This window comes from Lynx canadensis, chromosome E2 (genome assembly GCF_007474595.2).
Source record: "Lynx canadensis isolate LIC74 chromosome E2, mLynCan4.pri.v2, whole genome shotgun sequence".
Lineage (NCBI taxonomy): Eukaryota > Metazoa > Chordata > Mammalia > Carnivora > Felidae > Lynx > Lynx canadensis.
In genome coordinates this window covers 54238026-54254752 of record NC_044317.1, presented here as the reverse complement: position 1 = coordinate 54254752, position 16727 = coordinate 54238026, and the positions used below count along the sequence as shown (strand labels likewise).

At 56.8% G+C, this 16727-nt stretch overlaps 2 protein-coding genes across 2 annotated transcripts in view; one reads left to right on the top strand and one right to left on the bottom strand.

Annotated features, from left to right (window-relative positions):
- SHANK1 (SH3 and multiple ankyrin repeat domains 1) overlaps window positions 1-3998 on the top strand; it is a 42881-nt gene extending 38883 nt beyond the window's left edge. Inside the window, exon 23 of the mRNA XM_032591316.1 lies at window positions 1220-3998. Coding sequence (XP_032447207.1) covers window positions 1220-1931 — 712 coding nt within the window. The 3' untranslated portion in view covers window positions 1932-3998. The remainder of the gene's footprint in view (window positions 1-1219) is intronic.
- An 834-nt stretch (window positions 3999-4832) lies between these two features.
- Window positions 4833-13112, bottom strand: CE2H19orf81 (chromosome E2 C19orf81 homolog). Its single transcript, XM_030299424.1, has 5 exons — window positions 13031-13112; window positions 7806-7878; window positions 7578-7698; window positions 5910-6049; window positions 4833-5028 (listed from the first exon to the last, which is right to left on the bottom strand). Exons 1-5 carry the CDS (start codon window positions 13095-13097, stop codon window positions 4833-4835), a joined length of 597 nt encoding a protein of 198 aa, XP_030155284.1. The 5' UTR covers window positions 13098-13112.
- Between the last annotated feature and the right edge of the window lie 3615 nt (window positions 13113-16727).

Below are 16727 nucleotides of genomic sequence, written 5' to 3'. Positions count from 1 at the left end.
TAATGCGCTCAGTTCGTCCCTGGGAGCTCCTAGTCTTGGGGAAAGTGGAGTCACATTCCTGAATCGGGCCCACGGAGGGAGTGACGAGAGGTTTCTTAATCCAACCCTTGCCCTTGTCCATCTGCAGAGCTCACTCGAACTCTGAGGGTCCGATGCCCTTTTGGCGATGGTTGAATGTGGTTTTACCAGGCCTTTGAGATCCCAGGGCAACCTGTTGATTCTTTTTAAGTATTCCGGGTAGAGGAGAGGACGCTGTATTTAGTCGACAGGTGCCTCACTGACTATCACCTGCTGTATGTGCTGGGTGCCCTTCTGGGTGACGGGGACCCCACAGTGGACAGGACAGGTGGAGCCTGGCCCTCAGGGAGCTTGTCCCTTGCCCCCCCAGGAGGCAGGGATGGGGGATGGTTAGAGAAGGCCTCTCAAATAACCAGCTAGAAGAACAGAAACTAGAGGACGGGAGGGAGCAGATCACATGGCCACCTGGGGGGAAGTGAGCTAGGCCAGTTCAAAGGCCCTGAGGCAGGACTGTCCCCGAAGGGAGCGAAAGGGATGAGGGGAACCTTTTTCTCCCCTTGTTTCTTCTCTCTTTCATCTCCCTCTCCTCATCTCTCCCCCCCTTTCTCTGTCCCCTGTCCCCTTCCATCTCTCTCCCCTGAACGCTCACCTTCTTTTTGTTCCCCTCTCACCGTCTCCCTGTCTTCCACTCTGCTGTGACTGGCCATACCCCCAAAAGGCAGTATAGAGTAGTGGTTAAGAGCTCAGACTTCGGTGCCATATAACCGGGCTCTGCCACTTCCTGGCTGTGTGTCCTTAGGCAAGTTGCTTAACCTCTCTGTGCTGTTGATAATAATAGTAACCTGCATCAGGGTTGCCCTGGGGAATAAACTGAGATGCGATCTGTAAAGCACTTGGAACAATGCCTGGCACACGTGAGCATCAGTGAGTGGTGGCGATTATTATTATTAGCACTTAATGTCTCTTTTTCTTTCATCTCTCTTGACTGTCACCCTCTCCCTGACCTCTCGTTCTTCTCTCCCTTCACTTCTGTCCTGCCATCTGTCTTGCCCCCGTCGCCCCTTCTATCTCTTCCCATCTCTCCGCCCTGGCTCCGGTGTGTCTTCTTCTCTCCCCTGTGTCTTGACCCCTGCCTCTCTCTCACCCCGCCACTGCCCTCCAAACCCCCTGCCTCCACCCCTGCCCCCTTGTCACATTCCAGACTCTCCGAAGACTCCCAGCCCTCGCTCCTCTCCAAACCCGTCAGCAGCCTGTTTCAGAACTGGCCCAAACCACCTCTGCCGCCACTCCCCACGGGAACTGGGGTCTCCCCTTCCGCCGCTGCAGCTCCGGGGGCCACGTCACCCTCAGCCTCCTCCACGTCCACCCGCCACCTCCAGGGTGTGGAGTTCGAGATGCGGCCGCCTCTGCTCCGCCGGGCCCCCAGCCCCTCACTGCTGCCCGCCTCGGAGCACAAGGTCAGCCCTGCGCCCAGGCCCTCGTCCCTGCCCATCCTGCCTTCTGGACCCTTGTACCCGGGCCTCTTTGACATCCGTGGCTCCCCAACCGGAGGGGCAGGAGGCTCCGCTGACCCTTTCGCCCCCGTCTTTGTGCCGCCACACCCCGGGATGTCCGGGGGGCTTGGTGGAGCCTTGTCAGGGGCCTCCCGCTCCCTCTCACCAACCCGCCTGCTTTCGCTGCCCCCGGACAAGCCCTTCGGCGCTAAACCTCTGGGGTTCTGGACCAAGTTCGATGTGGCTGATTGGCTCGAGTGGCTGGGCTTGGCTGAGCACCGAGCACAGTTCCTGGACCACGAGATCGATGGCTCCCATCTGCCCGCCTTGACCAAGGAGGATTACGTCGATCTGGGCGTGACCAGGGTGGGCCACCGCATGAACATCGACCGGGCTCTCAAATTTTTCCTGGAGAGGTGATGGCTGGCCTGGACGGACCAGCCCGTCCACAGAACCCTTGAGCCTACTGGCCTCTTGACCTCTGACCCCTGACCGTCATTATCTCCCCCTGGGCCAGGGACTCTGCTAGAACTGCGCCCTGCCCTGCCCTCGTCTCCCAAGGCCGGAGGTCACCGGGTGGCCAGATCCCCGGCCAGACATTTGCACCTCACAGGAGGGGGCAGCTGACACAAGACTGTGTGTGAAGCAGGGAGCAGGGGGGGGGGGTGGTGATGGAGGAAATCGCAGAGGGGGATGGAGAAGGAGGGAAGGGTCGGTTCTGGGGAGGGGGAACAGACAGAGCCATAGGGGGTCAGCCCTGAGCCTGATTGGATGGGGTTTGTCCCCTGCCGCAGGGGAAGGGGGTGCCCTCAGATTCCACCACCTGCCGCTCCTCTAACAACCCTTCCCCCCCTCTCCAGGCCCCTGGGCTCTCCCCCCCCTCCCCCCTCCCCAGCACACACACACAGCAGCCCCCCACCCCGGCCTCTTGCACGCCCCTTTGCACGCCTGCTTGCCTCTCTCTTCTCCCCGGGCTACAATTTTGCACAAATTTGCCCTCTCGCTGTCTTGCACACTCCGCCTTCGCTTCCGGCTCGCGAGGCCCTCTCGGCGCTCAAACACCCGCCCCCCCTGCTTTCCCTAGCCCACATTGCATTTCTTCTCTTCTGCCACATTCCATACCTTTACTCTCTCAGACTCTTGTCCTTGGTGCCCTCCCGTGCACACCTCACTTCTGAAAATCTCTAAACCCTTGCTGCAGACACACTTGGGACACCCCTTCCCCCACCCCCTCCCACACTCTGTGCACGCATACTTATTCTCCGGAGCACACCTGCCTTTGTTCAGCTTTTGCACACTTGCTATCCCGTGCACTTTTCCTGACACACTTCCATCCATTCTCTTTAAGCATTAGCCCCTTCTTGAACCCCCACATTTCTACTCGACCTGCCTGTCCCTGTTGCAGGGACACTCCCCTGCACCTCCCTGCCCCCCCTTCTCACACTGTCATTTCTTGTACATCTTGTACGCCTGCCGCCCCCCCCCCCCAGGAACTGCTTGTCTTTCAAATGCTCATTCCCTTCCTCTTCGCCAGCCAGCCCCCCCCCCCGCCCCGTTCCCTTGCACCCTTCTTTTCCAGATCTCTGTCCTGCTTCATTCTCTTTTGTGCACTTTCTCCCACCCTCACTCTTGCACACAGCCTCTGGAGCGCTCTCACTGCTCTCGCGAAGCCGGGTCCTTCCTCTGACAATGTTCCTGCACGCCGTGGCTTTGCTGCACACTCATTCTCGAATGTCTGTTTGTCCTCGCCGGCTCCTGGGTGACTTTTTCCATCTTCCCGGGGGAACCCTACCACCTCTCTCCTTCTGCACACGTGTCTCCGTCCGCACACTCTGGGTCTGGGCTATCCCCGCTTTTCCGAGCATCCTTACTTCTTGTTCCTGTGGAGGAACAGCTCGTGCAGACCTTCTGACCCTGCCTATTTTCTTCCCTCTCCACACTCCTTTCTCCTTCTGGCCAGAGAAGACCCTAGGCAAGCCCCCTTGTTGCTCACTGTGGCGTCCATTCTTCCTCTTCTCCCTGCTCCAGTCTGTGACTTCTTGCACACCCTCTCTCGTCTCGCTCTTCCTAGTTCTTCCTGGACCATCTCTCCATCCATTTTGCACGAAGACCCCCCCACCCCCCGACCTTTCCTTCTCTCAGAGAAACTCCCTCTCCCTCCAGCATGGCTGTTCCTTCCTGCACGCTCCCCCACCCCCACTCCCTTTATTCCTGGGGCTTGGGAACTTTAAGCCACCCCTTCCCCTGAGAAGCCCCCTCTCCTACTGTGGGTAAAGGGGGGAGGGCATCGCCCTCAGGTCCCCTCCATGTTCAGCTGCCAAAGAAGGGAGCTCCCCCTCCTTTCCCCAAGCCCATTCCCCCTCTGCTGCCCCCTACCCCCCAGGGGGGGGCGCTCCGTCCATGGGGGGGAGGGTGCTTGCAGCCCTCTCCCCTCACCACGTCAGGGATCTGCGGGGAACCATGTGGGAGGGTCGTGGGAGGGGGGAGGGATGGCAAGGAGGGGGGCAGAGGTCGCGCTGGGCCCCTACCCGCCCCCTCCCCCTTGTCGGATGCCCCCCGTCCGCAGGGGGCCTGCGCGGCGCCCGTCTATCAAGGGCTTGTTCATTCTGGATGGGTGCCGCGGGGTTGGGGAGGGTGTAGGGGGTGGGGAGGGGGGAGGAGAGGTCGGGGTGGGGGGTGGGGAAGGGACTGGATGGGGCAGCGCGGGGTGGAGAAGATAAAGCAAAAAGAGGAACAATAATGAAAATACAAAATACAAAAAAACCACAAAAACCCTAGAACACACACACACACACAACAACAACAACAACAACAAAAATCCAGAAAAAAAACCTGAAATAAAAGCCCGAGAATTGTCTTCCAAGGGGGGTGGGAGAAGAAAAAAGGAGGGGGGAGGATGAGGACGTCAGGTTCTCGCTGAGACAGGGATTGGCATGGGTTGAAAGCCCCCGGCGCCCACCCGGGTCTTCCCTCTCGCGAGCCTCTCAGTTCATCCCTCAAGGGATCGGGACCCAGGCGTCCGTTTGCAGGGACTGGGGGAAGATGAGGGAGGCGGGATTATATTACGGGGGTTCATCCCTACCCCCCCCACCCCCCTCCCCCGTCACCTCCCTCGCCCTGACTCCCCACCAAGATTTTGCAGAGAGAAATGGCTTTTGTACCAGGTCATTCTTTATAATTAAACTCACAGTATCCACCCCCCTCGAGCCGGCCCCGCCTCCTTCCTGGGGAGGCAACGCCCCCTACCCTCGGGGGTTCCCGGGGGGTAGCCCGAGCCAGCTGGGCGGTGTGCAAGCGCAGCCGGGGCCCGCCCCCCGAGCGTTAGACTTCCGCGGTCGGCTCCGCCCCCAGGGCCTCGAGCATGCGCCGCCGGACCAGGGAGCGGCGCAGGTGCAGGCGGTAATCGGCCAGCAGCAGCTCGTCGTGGCGCACCAGCGGGTGCTCGAGCCCGCGGAGGCGGAGGCCGCAGCGCAGCAGACGCGAGCGAGTCTGGAAGTCCGCGACCGTGATGAGCCACCTGCGAGGGGTGGGGCCATGAGGACAGGGACGGGGCGGAGACCGAAGGGAATCGCTGGTGGTCCCTGCCTGGTCCCTGTTCGTTTACCCACTCGGGCTCCTCATCCCGTCACTCTGTCCCGAAACCCCTCGGCAGCCCTGACCTCCCGTCATTCTGTCCCGAAACCCCTCGGCAGCCCTGACCTCTCGCCGAGGTCCACCCGGACGTCGACCCTCGCACGGGTCGTTCTAGGTCCCGTCTTCTCTCAATCTAATTCTGTCCCCTGGTCGTCGTCTGTCGAGGCTCCCCGTCTTTTCGAACCGCCGCTCCAGGGCCCGCCCCTTTCTTTGTCCAGTCCCGCCCCCTCAGTGAGTCTCAGGCGCGTCCCCAGATTTAGGTTTCTCCCGGTCCCGCCCCCAACCCGACCCTCCAGGTCCCTTGCCCACCCGATCACTCGTGGCCCCACTCTTTCAATGTGCTCGGCCCAGGCTCCGCCCCCTCATAGCCGCCTTCCCAGGCTCCGACCCCACGCCTCGGTTTTATCCGTCCAGGTCACCACGTGGGTCCCTCGAAGTCCATTTCCTCACTCCAGATCCCACCTGCTCTCTGATCTCACCTGGCCCTGCCCCCGCCCTGCGCTCACTCTCGGCTCCGCCCCTTCCCGGTTCTCACACTCTGCCCCGTCGTCCCGCACTTTCACCACCAGCCGGACCCGAATCCGGTGCTTCCAGACTCAGTCCGGCTCTCCTTCCCTTCCGGGCCCCGAGTGGGACTCGGCGCCTTGGCTCTGGCTCCGCCCCTCCCTCCACCTCCCTGGGCCACACCCCTCACCTCCTCCAACCTGCTCCCCGCCGCCAGGCCCTTCCCGGTCGCTCCCAGCCTGGGATCCGCCACAAACTCACCTGTCCCGGCACCCCGCCGTCCCACAGATGACGTTCGTATTTTCAAAACGGATACTGGTCACGCGCCCGCTCTCCATGGCTCCGGGTAACTCGGCCTCCAGAGCCTCCAGCACCTCCAGATGGGTAAAGTCCTCCTGGGGCTGGAGGAGTCAGGAGAGAGCGCCTCAGCATGTGACACTCGTGGGCAGCAAGGTTCCGGAAGCCCCCACCTTAGACCCACCTGTAGAACCTGCCAGAATCCCCGGTGACATTTGAGGGGCAAGCTTCACACTCTATCTCGGGAGCCTATCGCTCTAGTCAGACCCGGGGGGAACAGGCATCTCTCAGGTAGAAAAGCATCAACTGTCATTCTAGGTCTTTCTCCAAAAATATCAGTTCTCACCAGGCGGATTTGCCAGTAGTCAATGAGCAGTTGGCTTAAATAATTCGCCAATTTGGTCAGCTTTACCAGCCTACCAAAAACTTTTCCAGCAACCTGCGCGGGAGAGCAGACTTTTAGCGGCTCTTAGAGATCCCGCAAGGATTTAAGTTGTACACGTTTCCGTTTATGTTCCTATCAGCATTTTAAGGAATGTCCGGTTGCAAAAAATAATAATAATAACAATAAGGGTCATAGGGGGTTTGACTTGTCATTCAGAAACATATTGATCACTAACCACATTTTTAGCGTGAGATTACCATCCGGAAGGTGATATCCCATCATCAGAACATAAAAAATTGCTGAGAAAATAGGGTGACATCATGACATCGGTCACCGCCAGGAAGGCAAGCTGTGCCATGTATGTGAGGAGGAGGCGGGGTCCCCTGTCCAAAGCCACAAAGAAGAGGAGGGATGGGCTCGGAATGAGCTCCTAGAACAAGGACAACAATCTCTGTGTTGGGGTAAAGTCACACAGATCACCTGAGGGAGTGCGTCTGAGACCAGTGCCTGAAACACGGGAAGCGTCCCATTAAGGTCAGCTCTTCTCAGGTAACTTTTGAGCGAGAACCTAACAGATACCTCTGCTGACCGATGGCAGCGATCGCCAAAGGATTTGTACCAGGAATGACCGGTTCACCGAATCTGCCCAAGACATGGGTTTCATCTTGAGTCTCTGCTGTATTTGCAAACTTAACAGAATTGCATAGGATCGATTAGCAGGTCACTGGCCTTCCTTTGTTTGTTTGTTTTAATTTAAATTTTTAATGTTTATTTTTGAGAGAGTGAGAGAGAGGCAGAGCGTGAGCAGGGGAGAAGCAGAGAGAGAGGGAGACAGAATCTGAACAGGCTCCAGGCTCTGAGCTGCACAGAGCCCAACGCGGGGCTTGAACTCACAAACCGTGAGATCATGACCTGAGCAGAAGTCGGACACTTAACCAACCGAGTCACCCAGGTGCCCCTAGGACACCTGCCTTTCAGTCTCAGCCCTTCTCTGCCCCTCGTTCTCCTGCTCTCTCTGCCCCTCCCAGGTCATCAAATCCCAGGTCACAAATGTGACGTCTGACCCTTTGACAAATTCATAATCAATTTTTAGCGACCTGTCCTGTGCCGAGCCCACAGCTGGCCAGCTGCAGAGCCTAGATTGAAGCCCTGCCCCCCTCATTTCTGAGCCTGTTCCCTTTCTATCGTCCCACCCAAGCTGTGCAGAGACTGGGGGTCTGGGGTCCCAGGGGCAGGGGGCCACTCACTGAGGTCTCCATGCACAGACAGAGAGGCTGGGCAGCGGGTGGTGTGGGAAACCTCCGGAGGCATGGTAGCTCTCGGTCCAGCGCCTCGTATTCTGCAATGACCTGACGCAGGTACTGCTTCCTGGGGAGAGAGCGAGCGGGCAGGGACCTCGGCGGTCAGGGAGGGGGCTGTCATCGCCCCCCAAGGGGGGGCTGAGATCAGAAGTCACGAGACCAGGGGCCACTCACGAGGATCTGACAGGCCCGCCCAGGCTCCGAGTCTGCGTCTCCTCTAGGGTCTCAATGTCCACAAGGAGGGCTCCTGGGGATGGAGACCGGGTGTCAGCCGCCCTGCGCACCCCTCAGACGTTATTCGGCTTCAGCGGGCTTCCCCGAGTGTTGTCCGTACCATTCCCGAATGGCTGTCATGCCAGTTACCGAGCTATTTATTGACTCTCAGCTCCCAACGCCCCCTGCATCCACTCCGTCCGTGATCCCCGGGGCGGGGACTCTCCTAACCCCTGCTCTGCTCCGACTGCTGGGTTCCCGTTAGGCTCTGCCTACAGGGGGCGCTAGAGAGGGGCTGCAAGGCAGGAGGAAGACGGAGGGAGGGACTCGCCCGGTTTTGCGGCCCATGCCGCAGCACCCCCAACACCATGTGAACCTGGTGTGTGGTTTTCTCACCGTCTCAGAACCGGCCTCCTGAGGCCAACCAGACCGACAACAGCCGCCGATCGGCGCTTCTAGGCGACCCCTCCCTCGACTAACTGGTCTGCCTTGTGGCCAACCGCTAGTTGTCCCCCATAATCCGTTTTCCCCTTCCTCTGCAGTCTTCGGGTTTTCCCCGGCACACAGCCGCCCAACTAGAGACCTCAGTTCCCAGCATCCCTTGCGGCCGCGTGTGGCCATGCGAGCGAGTTCTCGCCGCCGGTGTTGGGGGAGGGAGGGGTGCAACTTTGGGCTCATGTGTTGGACTCACTGCCCCTTCCCTCGGACGGAAGCGTGACCGTAGCGACAAGCCAGCTTCCGCGAGGCTAGAGCAACAATGCGGCGGGAACCCGGGTCCCCGCGTCATCTCATGCGGCTGGGATGTCCCAGCAAGCGGGACCGCCCGATCCCCTGTCGCGCTCTCGTCTTGCCGCCATTGCGTTTGGGGGTGTCTCTCTGTTGGGGCTGCCGAACAGAGAGCAGGTCGTGACGCTGATCACGCTCCTGCAGGCCATAAACAATTTCACGGAGCACCGACGTCAGCCGAGGCCTCTCTGTGACCAGGGCAGGCCGAGATAAAAATAAGGCCACTCCGGAGCCTCGTCTCAACACGACAGAACATGAACACCGCCCGAACCACAAAATGACCAAAGAGCCTCCGCTTGGTTTAGAGCTGATGCTGCTTCGTTCCCGCCCACGGTGTTAGCGCCGTTCATTCCTCCTGCGTCACAGACTTGCCTCCGCTTCCTGCCAGCATCCCAAGCCTGCTCCCCCGAGGGCTCCCAAAGTCACCTAACCTAACAGCCCCTCCTAGGGCATTCCGTGTGTCAGGGACTCCCTCGGTACAAGCCAATAAACTCAGTGGTGTGCTGGTAAATGTTTAATTAATCTCTTTCTCGCTCTCAAATGTTTCATTAATGTCACGCTCCCTGTCTCTCTGTCTCTCTGTCTCTCTCACACACGCACAGATTGTAGCATTTGCCAGTTTTCACGCTGTCGATATACCCACCAGGACCAATTTCATGCTCCCCACGGTTTTAACAACCAGCTTGCAAACCTTAACAATCGGCTCTTGCGAGCAGGGACAGGCTGTCTCCAGCACACGCTATGTCACAGCTATGCTCCTGGCGGTCTTTGACTTTCGGGGTGTTGACATAGCTCAGCTTGTACCATCGGAAAGCCCCTTCTCTGGTCCCCATCCTCCACCTTCCCATCTGTTTGCGCAGGGCAGCTGGGACGATCTTTCCATCTCAGCGCCCCTCGCTCTCAAACCAGCAGCGGCTTTCTCTCGCCTTCAGAAGAAAGTCCTCCCCGAGGCGGGGACTTGCGCCTCAGTGCGTGATCTGGGGAGCCGCACCTTGTTTGAGACACAGCGTTGTGGGGTCCACCCCAGACCTATGGGATCAGAATCTGCATTTTAGCAAGATCCCCTTTGGGAAGCGCGGGCCCTGCATGCGGTAACCCCTGTTGACTTCTCCAAGCTGTACCGGCCTCCCCTACACCCCTCCAACACCGGGATCCCTACAGATCCATCCACGGAATCACAATAATAGCTATATGTTTATAGGCCTTTTTATTTATTTTTTTTTATTTTATGTATTTATTTTGAGAGACAGAGACAGAGAGAGAGAGAGCAGGGGAAGGGCAGAGTGAGAGAGAGGGAGAGAAAGAGAATCCCAAGCAGGCTCTGCGCCGTCAGCACAGAGCCTGATGCGGGGCTTGATCTTGTGAACCGTGAGATCATGACCGGAGCCGCAACCAAGAGTCGGGCGCCTAACCAACTGAGCCAGCCAGTCGCCCCATATATGTTTACAATCCCTTTTAAAAAGCCAAGCACTCGGGGCACCTGGCTGGCTCAGTCGGGAGAGCATGGCAGTTCTTGATCTCGGGGTTTTGAGTGCAAGCCCCACATTGGGCGTAGAGCTTACTTTAAAAAAATAAAATAAAATAAAAAGCCAACCACTTTCAAAAGTGTTTTCCACTGCATCCTCACGACTACTTTCTGATGACACGGAGGCGTAGAAAGATTACGTGACTTGCCCAAGGTCACGCAGCCGTAAGTGATAGAATCGGGATAAAAATCTAGGCGTCTGGGTCCAGACTCTGTGTTCTCAGTCTCCCCAGTCTGCTGTCTGTCCTCCATTCTCGTCTAGACAATGTGCTCTACCCTCCAAAAGGTCCCAGTCTGGTGGGGGAAGCAGTCAGTGCAACGGGCAATACGAGCTACGGTGTCACAAGGTGAAAGGGAAGCCCAGTCTAGGGGCAATCAGGGGAGGCTTCTCGGAGGAGGTAATGTCTACAGTAAGACCTGGGGATAAGGAGGAGCTTGCCAAATAAAGAAATGGCAGGAAAAAGATGTCTATGCAGAGGACCACCAGGGGCTAAGATCTTTAAGCACAAGAGAATATGGCCATCCGCAGGAACTTCTCCGACTTCTCTTCAGCCCCAAGCTAAGAAGCACTTATTCATTTGTAGGTTATTAATTATTTGTGAGATGGTGTATTTCATGTCCGCCCTCTTTGCATGAGAACAGGCTGGGTCATTTCATTCATTAGGCACCATAGGCAAAGCGCTTGGGACCCACGGGCTGGCTTTCTTTCTTTCTTTCTTTCTCTCTCTCTTTCATTTATTTATTTTGAGAGAGACAGAGAGTGTGAGCGGGGGAGGGGCAGAGAGCCAGAGAGAGAGAGAGAGAGACAGAGAGAGAGAGAGAGACAGAGAGAGAGAGAATCCCAAGCAGGCTCTACATGTCAGCACAGAGCTCTACGTGGGACTCCATCTCACAAACGATCTCATGATCTCTCATGAGATCATGACCTGAGCTGAAATCAAGAGTCAGACGCTTCACTGACTGAGCCACCCAGGCGTCCCGCCACCGGCTTTCTGTTGGCCGATGCCAACCTGATAAGTTAAAAAGTGTCACTCGTCCCAAAGTACCACCAAGAAAGCCACAAAGCTGACATGAACAAATACTGATCTACAAAACTGGCCAACTCGTCAACTCCGTTCCACTCAACTTTTCTGGAGCCAAACATAAATTATATTTGTCAGGCGGGCGCCTCAGTCCAGATTAGAGATGATGTGGGGCAGGGATCTCCAAAGGAAAAGAGGCCTTCAAAGACACTAAAAGAGACCTGAGGACAGAAACGCACCTGCTTTGCCACGAGGATGTCTGCGCACGTGGCACAGAGTAGGCTCTTGTAGCTGACGCCCGGAAAAGACGCCCACTCGGCCATTCCCATCCTTCTTCCCCCCGTTTGAGAAGTGTCCATCCCTCGTCCATGCAGCTCAGGGGAGGCTCCCCACTCTCCTTTCTCCGAAGGCATCCCATCCGGTTTGAACCAATGCCTTGCAACTCTTACCGTTTGTTGTAATCACCTGGCAAGCATTCAAAAACTATGGGTGCAAGGACCCAAGTCCTAGAGATTCTGGTTAAGTTGGATCTGAAGCGGGTTTGGGTATAGATGTTTTGGTTTTAAATCCTCCCACCTTATGTAGGGCCAGAGTTGAGGACCGCTGACTAAAATAATCATGATAATCTTTTTGCCGGGGGTTGAGACAAGAGTGAGTGGGTGACTGAGTGCTGGCCAAAAAGACGTGAGGAGGGATCATGTGGGGGCTCTTAAGACGGACAACCCTCTGCAAGTGATGCCTGGAGCTGTGGCAGCCATTTTGTGGCCATGAGGTAAGCAGGCTGGTGTGCAAGGGAGACACATCCCGGACTAAAACACAGGGAAATAAAAGCTGGGTTCTCAGTGACATCATTGAGCTGCTGACTCCACCAAACCCAAACCCCACCCCACTTCCAGGCTTCCTTTTGAGTGATGGTGGCTCTCCTGTTCTTTCTTCTACACTAAGTCCAATTTTTATTACATGCTAGCCAAATGCATCCTCAATACATATTGATTGAGTGAATGAATGAATGAATGAATGAGTGAATGAGTGAGTGAATGACGTGTGTAGGGGGCAAGTAGGGAGCCCTGGAGCATGAGCTTGAAGTTGTCAGCTTGTGGCCCACCACCCAGGGTCTGAGGCTGAGGGGCTGGGACTCCATCCCAGAAGTGTTGGAGAAGGAAGGGGGGGGGTGTGAGCAGAGGAGGGACAGGGTCAGTGCTGGCAGTCAGATGACCCCCCAGGAGCCAAATGGGGGATGGGCTTGAGGAGAGAAACCGGAGACCGGGAGTTAGGTAGGGAAAGAGGAAGAGGACAAGACCTGAGCTGGGGCCGTGGGGATGGAAAGGCAGGGAGACGGGGCAATGGGAGCGGGCAGGAAGATGGGGCTGGGGACCAAAGGCTGTGGGCGGAAGTGGGGGGTGGGCAGTATCTGGGGTCTAGCCCACTGGCCATGTTGGCAGTGGGACCACTGAAGGTGGGCAGGACGGAGGAGGAGTGGCTTTGGGGTTAGCTGCTGAGCTCAGTGAGGGGGGAAAGGGGAGCGTGAGGGACCAGGGCAGAGCACCTAGGGAGGCCACAGCCTCAGAAGAGTTGTTAAGGCCCCAGAGGCTCGTGGGAAATGTAGTTCTGGGTCCAGAGCATCGGCCAGGGAACCGCAAAGGTTCATGAGACATGTGATCTAAGGGTCAAAGGGTGCCACCCAGGAATCTGGTCAACATCAGAGTCTGGGATGGCTCTCTGGTAGGCCAGTGACTCGCTTAAGGCCACACTGCAGGCCAATGTTACCACACAGTGCGCGGACGAAGGAAATCCCCCCTGCCTACACACACACACACACACACACACACACACGCACTCACAAGGCTCAGTACCTGCCTCCCTGTGCATGCTGGAGTTGCCGGCGGTGGAGGAGCACAGGGTCTCCACCTGTTGCTGCATCCTGGGAAGGCGGGTGAGGCATGTCTCAGGAGGATGGGGAGAAGAACCCTGACTCGCCCACCCACTCCAGCTCCTTCTCTCCAAGGCCGCCTCCTCCTCCTTCTCTCTGAAGCCCGGGGGGAAAACCACGGAAGAACTGGAAGGCTGAGACCACATAGGAATGTGGATTCCCCTAACCTCTGGGAACCCAACGAGTTCCAAATGCTGTGTGCCCCGGTTCCTTCTCTGCCACTTTCCCGTGTCTTCCTCTGTCTCTCCAGATCTCCTCGGGACTCTGCCTCTCCCCGCCTCTCTCCCTCCCCGGTCCTCTTTCTCTCCCCATGTCTCCACCACCCTCCCGCTTTTACTCTCTCCCCATCTCTTCCCCCTGATCTCTCCCCATCTCTCCTCCACTCTTTCCCTTGATTTCTCTGCCCTCTTCCCACCCACTTCTCTCCCCCTCTCTCCCTGCATCCCCCTGGACTCCTCGGCTAGTTTCCCCACCATCTCCCCAGCCCTCCGGCCCTCTTCAGAGTCTGCCTCTCTCCAAGCCTACCTCTCTGTTTCCCTACCTCTCTCCCCACCTCTCCCCAGCCTCCTTTCTCCATCTCTCTTCTCTCATAACTGGCTCCCCTGCCCTCGGTCATCCCTTTTCTGGTCCCACTTGCCCTCCGCTCATCCCTGTCTCACGCAGGAACTGGTTAGACACAGGCCAGATTCAAACAGAAATGGGATTCTATATGGGGTGGGGGGAAAGCTGGGCAGGGGACCTGGTTGCCATGGTACCTCCAGAGGGAGGGGGAGGGGCTGGAGGTTCCATCTCCTGGCTGGGAGGGAGGAAGGAGCAGGGGGTCGCTGGGGGGGGGGGGGTGGACCTCTGGGTCTAAGGGAGGAAGGAAAGAGAGCCTGGATTCCTGGGTCCAGAGGAGAACGGTCTGGGGGGCGCCTGCACCTGAGTGCAGGAGTAAAAGGGCGGTGCTAAGCAGGTGTCCCTAAGGCAACTCTTTCTTCTCAGTCTGCAGAGGTCTCAGCAGGAACTGTGAGAGAAGAGACTGGGCTTGCTTAGTTATGCCGTCCGTCCTTCCATCTCTGTCTCTGTTACCTGTATCTCTGTTCCTCTGATCTCCAGTCCCAGATGGTCTCTGCCTTGAATGCCCATTATTCCTCCCTGATACGCATAGATTCTCTGCTTTCTAGCCTAGTGACACCTTGATTTTCTCAGCGATTTCTTCAGGGGCGAGCTTAAAGATCAATCTAGAATGCAGAGTCAACCCCTGGACTTTTGCTGGATACAAGAGGATCTTTCTTTCTCCAGCAAGGTTGCCAGGCTGGTCAGAGTCGAGGCTGGAGCTGCCGGGGGCTATCACATCACCATACGGGGAGAGAACGTGCCTGGCGAGGAAAGCAGAAACCAAAGATGCAGACAGATTCCTGATGATGGTGATTGGGAAACCTGGATCCAGCCATGCCTGAAGCTGTCATCCACTCAATTAATTCCCTGTTATGCTGAAGTCCTTTGAGTCTCTGTCATTGCCAGTTAAAACATTCCTCGCTTAGGGGCGCCTGGGTGGCTCTGTCGGTGAAGCATTCAACTTTGGGTCAGATCATCATCTCACACTTCATGGGTTCGAGCCCCGCGTCGGGCTCTGTGCTGACAGCTCAGAGCCTGGAGCCTGCTTCAGATTCTGTGTCTCCCTCTCTCTCTTCCCCTCCCCCGCGCATGCTCTCTCTCTCTCTCTCTCTCAAAAAAAATGAATAAACATTTTTAAAAATTAAAAAAGAAAACAATCCTCGTTTAAAGAGACTCAGTTCCCATTCCTCTGTGGCCCTGACCCCCTTTAGTCACCCTGATGTCTTTCTCTCCCATCAGGCGGTCTTTCTCCATTTCCGGCGGCCAGCCCCATCCCTATAGGACAGGAGACATCTTTCATTCCCATGACAACAGGCACAAAAGCCCCCACAGCCCCTCGAGCTCTAGCTCTCCTGCCCGCGGACTCTCTCTCCTGCTTCCTCTCCTCTCCATTCCCACGGTTCTGACCCGCAGGCTTCGTCTTCTCCTGCCTGGACCCTTGCCCTCCCCCTCCTCATTCCTTCCCAAAGGGTTCCACACGGGTCTTTCTGCTCCCTGAGCTGACCTGCCCCTCCCCAGCTGGCAGCCCTCCCATGGCTCCCCAGTGCCCCCAGACAATGAACATGTGAGATCTGCACCCTCTGGTCCCACCCTCCTCTCCCACCTCACCCCTCCAAACACTCTCCAATCCTTCCCGCCTTGGTCCTGTTTTCACTCTCCACCTCCCGTGCCTTCTGCCTGGAATGCTTTTCCCCGTCACTCCAGAGCGGGGTCTACCTACCCTGGTAGACCAGAAGCTCCTAATTTATCTCTGACTCTCCAGGGTCACCCCAGCCGGGATGCGTTGAGTGGGTAAATGAATGACTGTTCCTATTGCTGTGACCCATGCTCAGCAGTCTCAACCCCACTTGCCTGTGTGCCTTTTGGTCCTCATGAGGCAACATAGGGTGAAGAAGAGAACATGGAATGGACTCGAGTCAAACAGACCCAGCATCAAATGCTACGTCCAGACTGTGCAACCTTGGGCGAATGCCTTCCCCTCTCTGAGCCTCGTTTTAGCTGCCTCTTCTGAAGCTCTCTTTCTGCCCTCTTTGGGTGTCATTCCATGTCTGTCTCTCTGTTTCTGTCTCTCTCCCCTCGAGCATCTGGGTCTGTATGTTTCCGTCTCTCTGTGCCTCCATTTCTCTGTCTCTCTCTGTCTCTCTCTCTCCCTCTTTTGTCTCTGGAACCCTGCCTCATCTTGCCCTGTGTCTGAATTTGAATTTCTACGTCGTGTGTCTCTTTCTGCGTTCATCTCTTATTCTCTGTGTCTCTGCAGCTTGCTGAATGTCTCTGTCTCCATTGCCCTATCTCTGCTTCTCTGTTATCTCTCTATCTCTCTGTCCCCTTTGTCTGTCTTAGCCGCACATGCCTCCCTCTACCACTCACCTCATCCTTCTCGGGCTACTCCTGTCCCACTCCCTGGCCTGGCTCCCAGCCTGGGACAAAAATCCCTGAATCGACATTTTCTTCCTATTCCAGAAATTATGTCAGTGCCGCAGTGGGGGTGGGGCCCGGCTGTAGCCCTGGTCAGAGGGTTTGCCTCCCTGCGTCCTCATCCACACAGGCCCTGGCCAGCGTGGCCAGCTTTGTGTGTGTCCTCTCCGAGGTCAGCACCAGGAGAAGAGGTGAACCTTTGTCTACACACACGTGTGCGTGTCTCTGGGAACATTGGTGTGTGAATCCGTAGGGATTGATACAAATTCATCCATTGACTCATCCATCCACCCATCCATCCATCCGCTGAATCATTCATTCACCCATCCAACTATCATTTCATCCACCCACCCACATAGATGCATCCTCCAGCCCACCACTCATCCATCCGTCCGTCCGTCCGTCCGTCCGTCCATACATACATTCCTCTACTTCCTCTTGAACTTGTTCACTCCTCCATTCAAACAGTCAATATTTATTGGCTGCTCACGGTGTGTCAGACAACGTGTCAAGCAGGAGGGACGCGACAATAAACAAAAGAAAGTGCTACCCGCCCCCTAGAGCTTAGGTGTTTGGCAGTCCTCCATGAGCCAAACTCCCTCCTG

Excerpts from the sequence above, each read along its gene's own strand:
- CE2H19orf81 (XM_030299424.1), bottom strand. The coding sequence starts at position 13,097 with ATGCAGCAACAGGTGGAGACCCTGTGCTCCTCCACCGCCGGCAACTCC. Across the intron at positions 7,699-7,805 it reads GGCGGGCCTGTCAGATCCTC|GAAGCAGTACCTGCGTCAGG; the intron begins GTGAGTGGCCCC and ends CTCTCTCCCCAG. Across the intron at positions 5,029-5,909 it reads ACGGCGGGGTGCCGGGACAG|GTGGCTCATCACGGTCGCGG; the intron begins GTGAGTTTGTGG and ends CACCCCTCGCAG.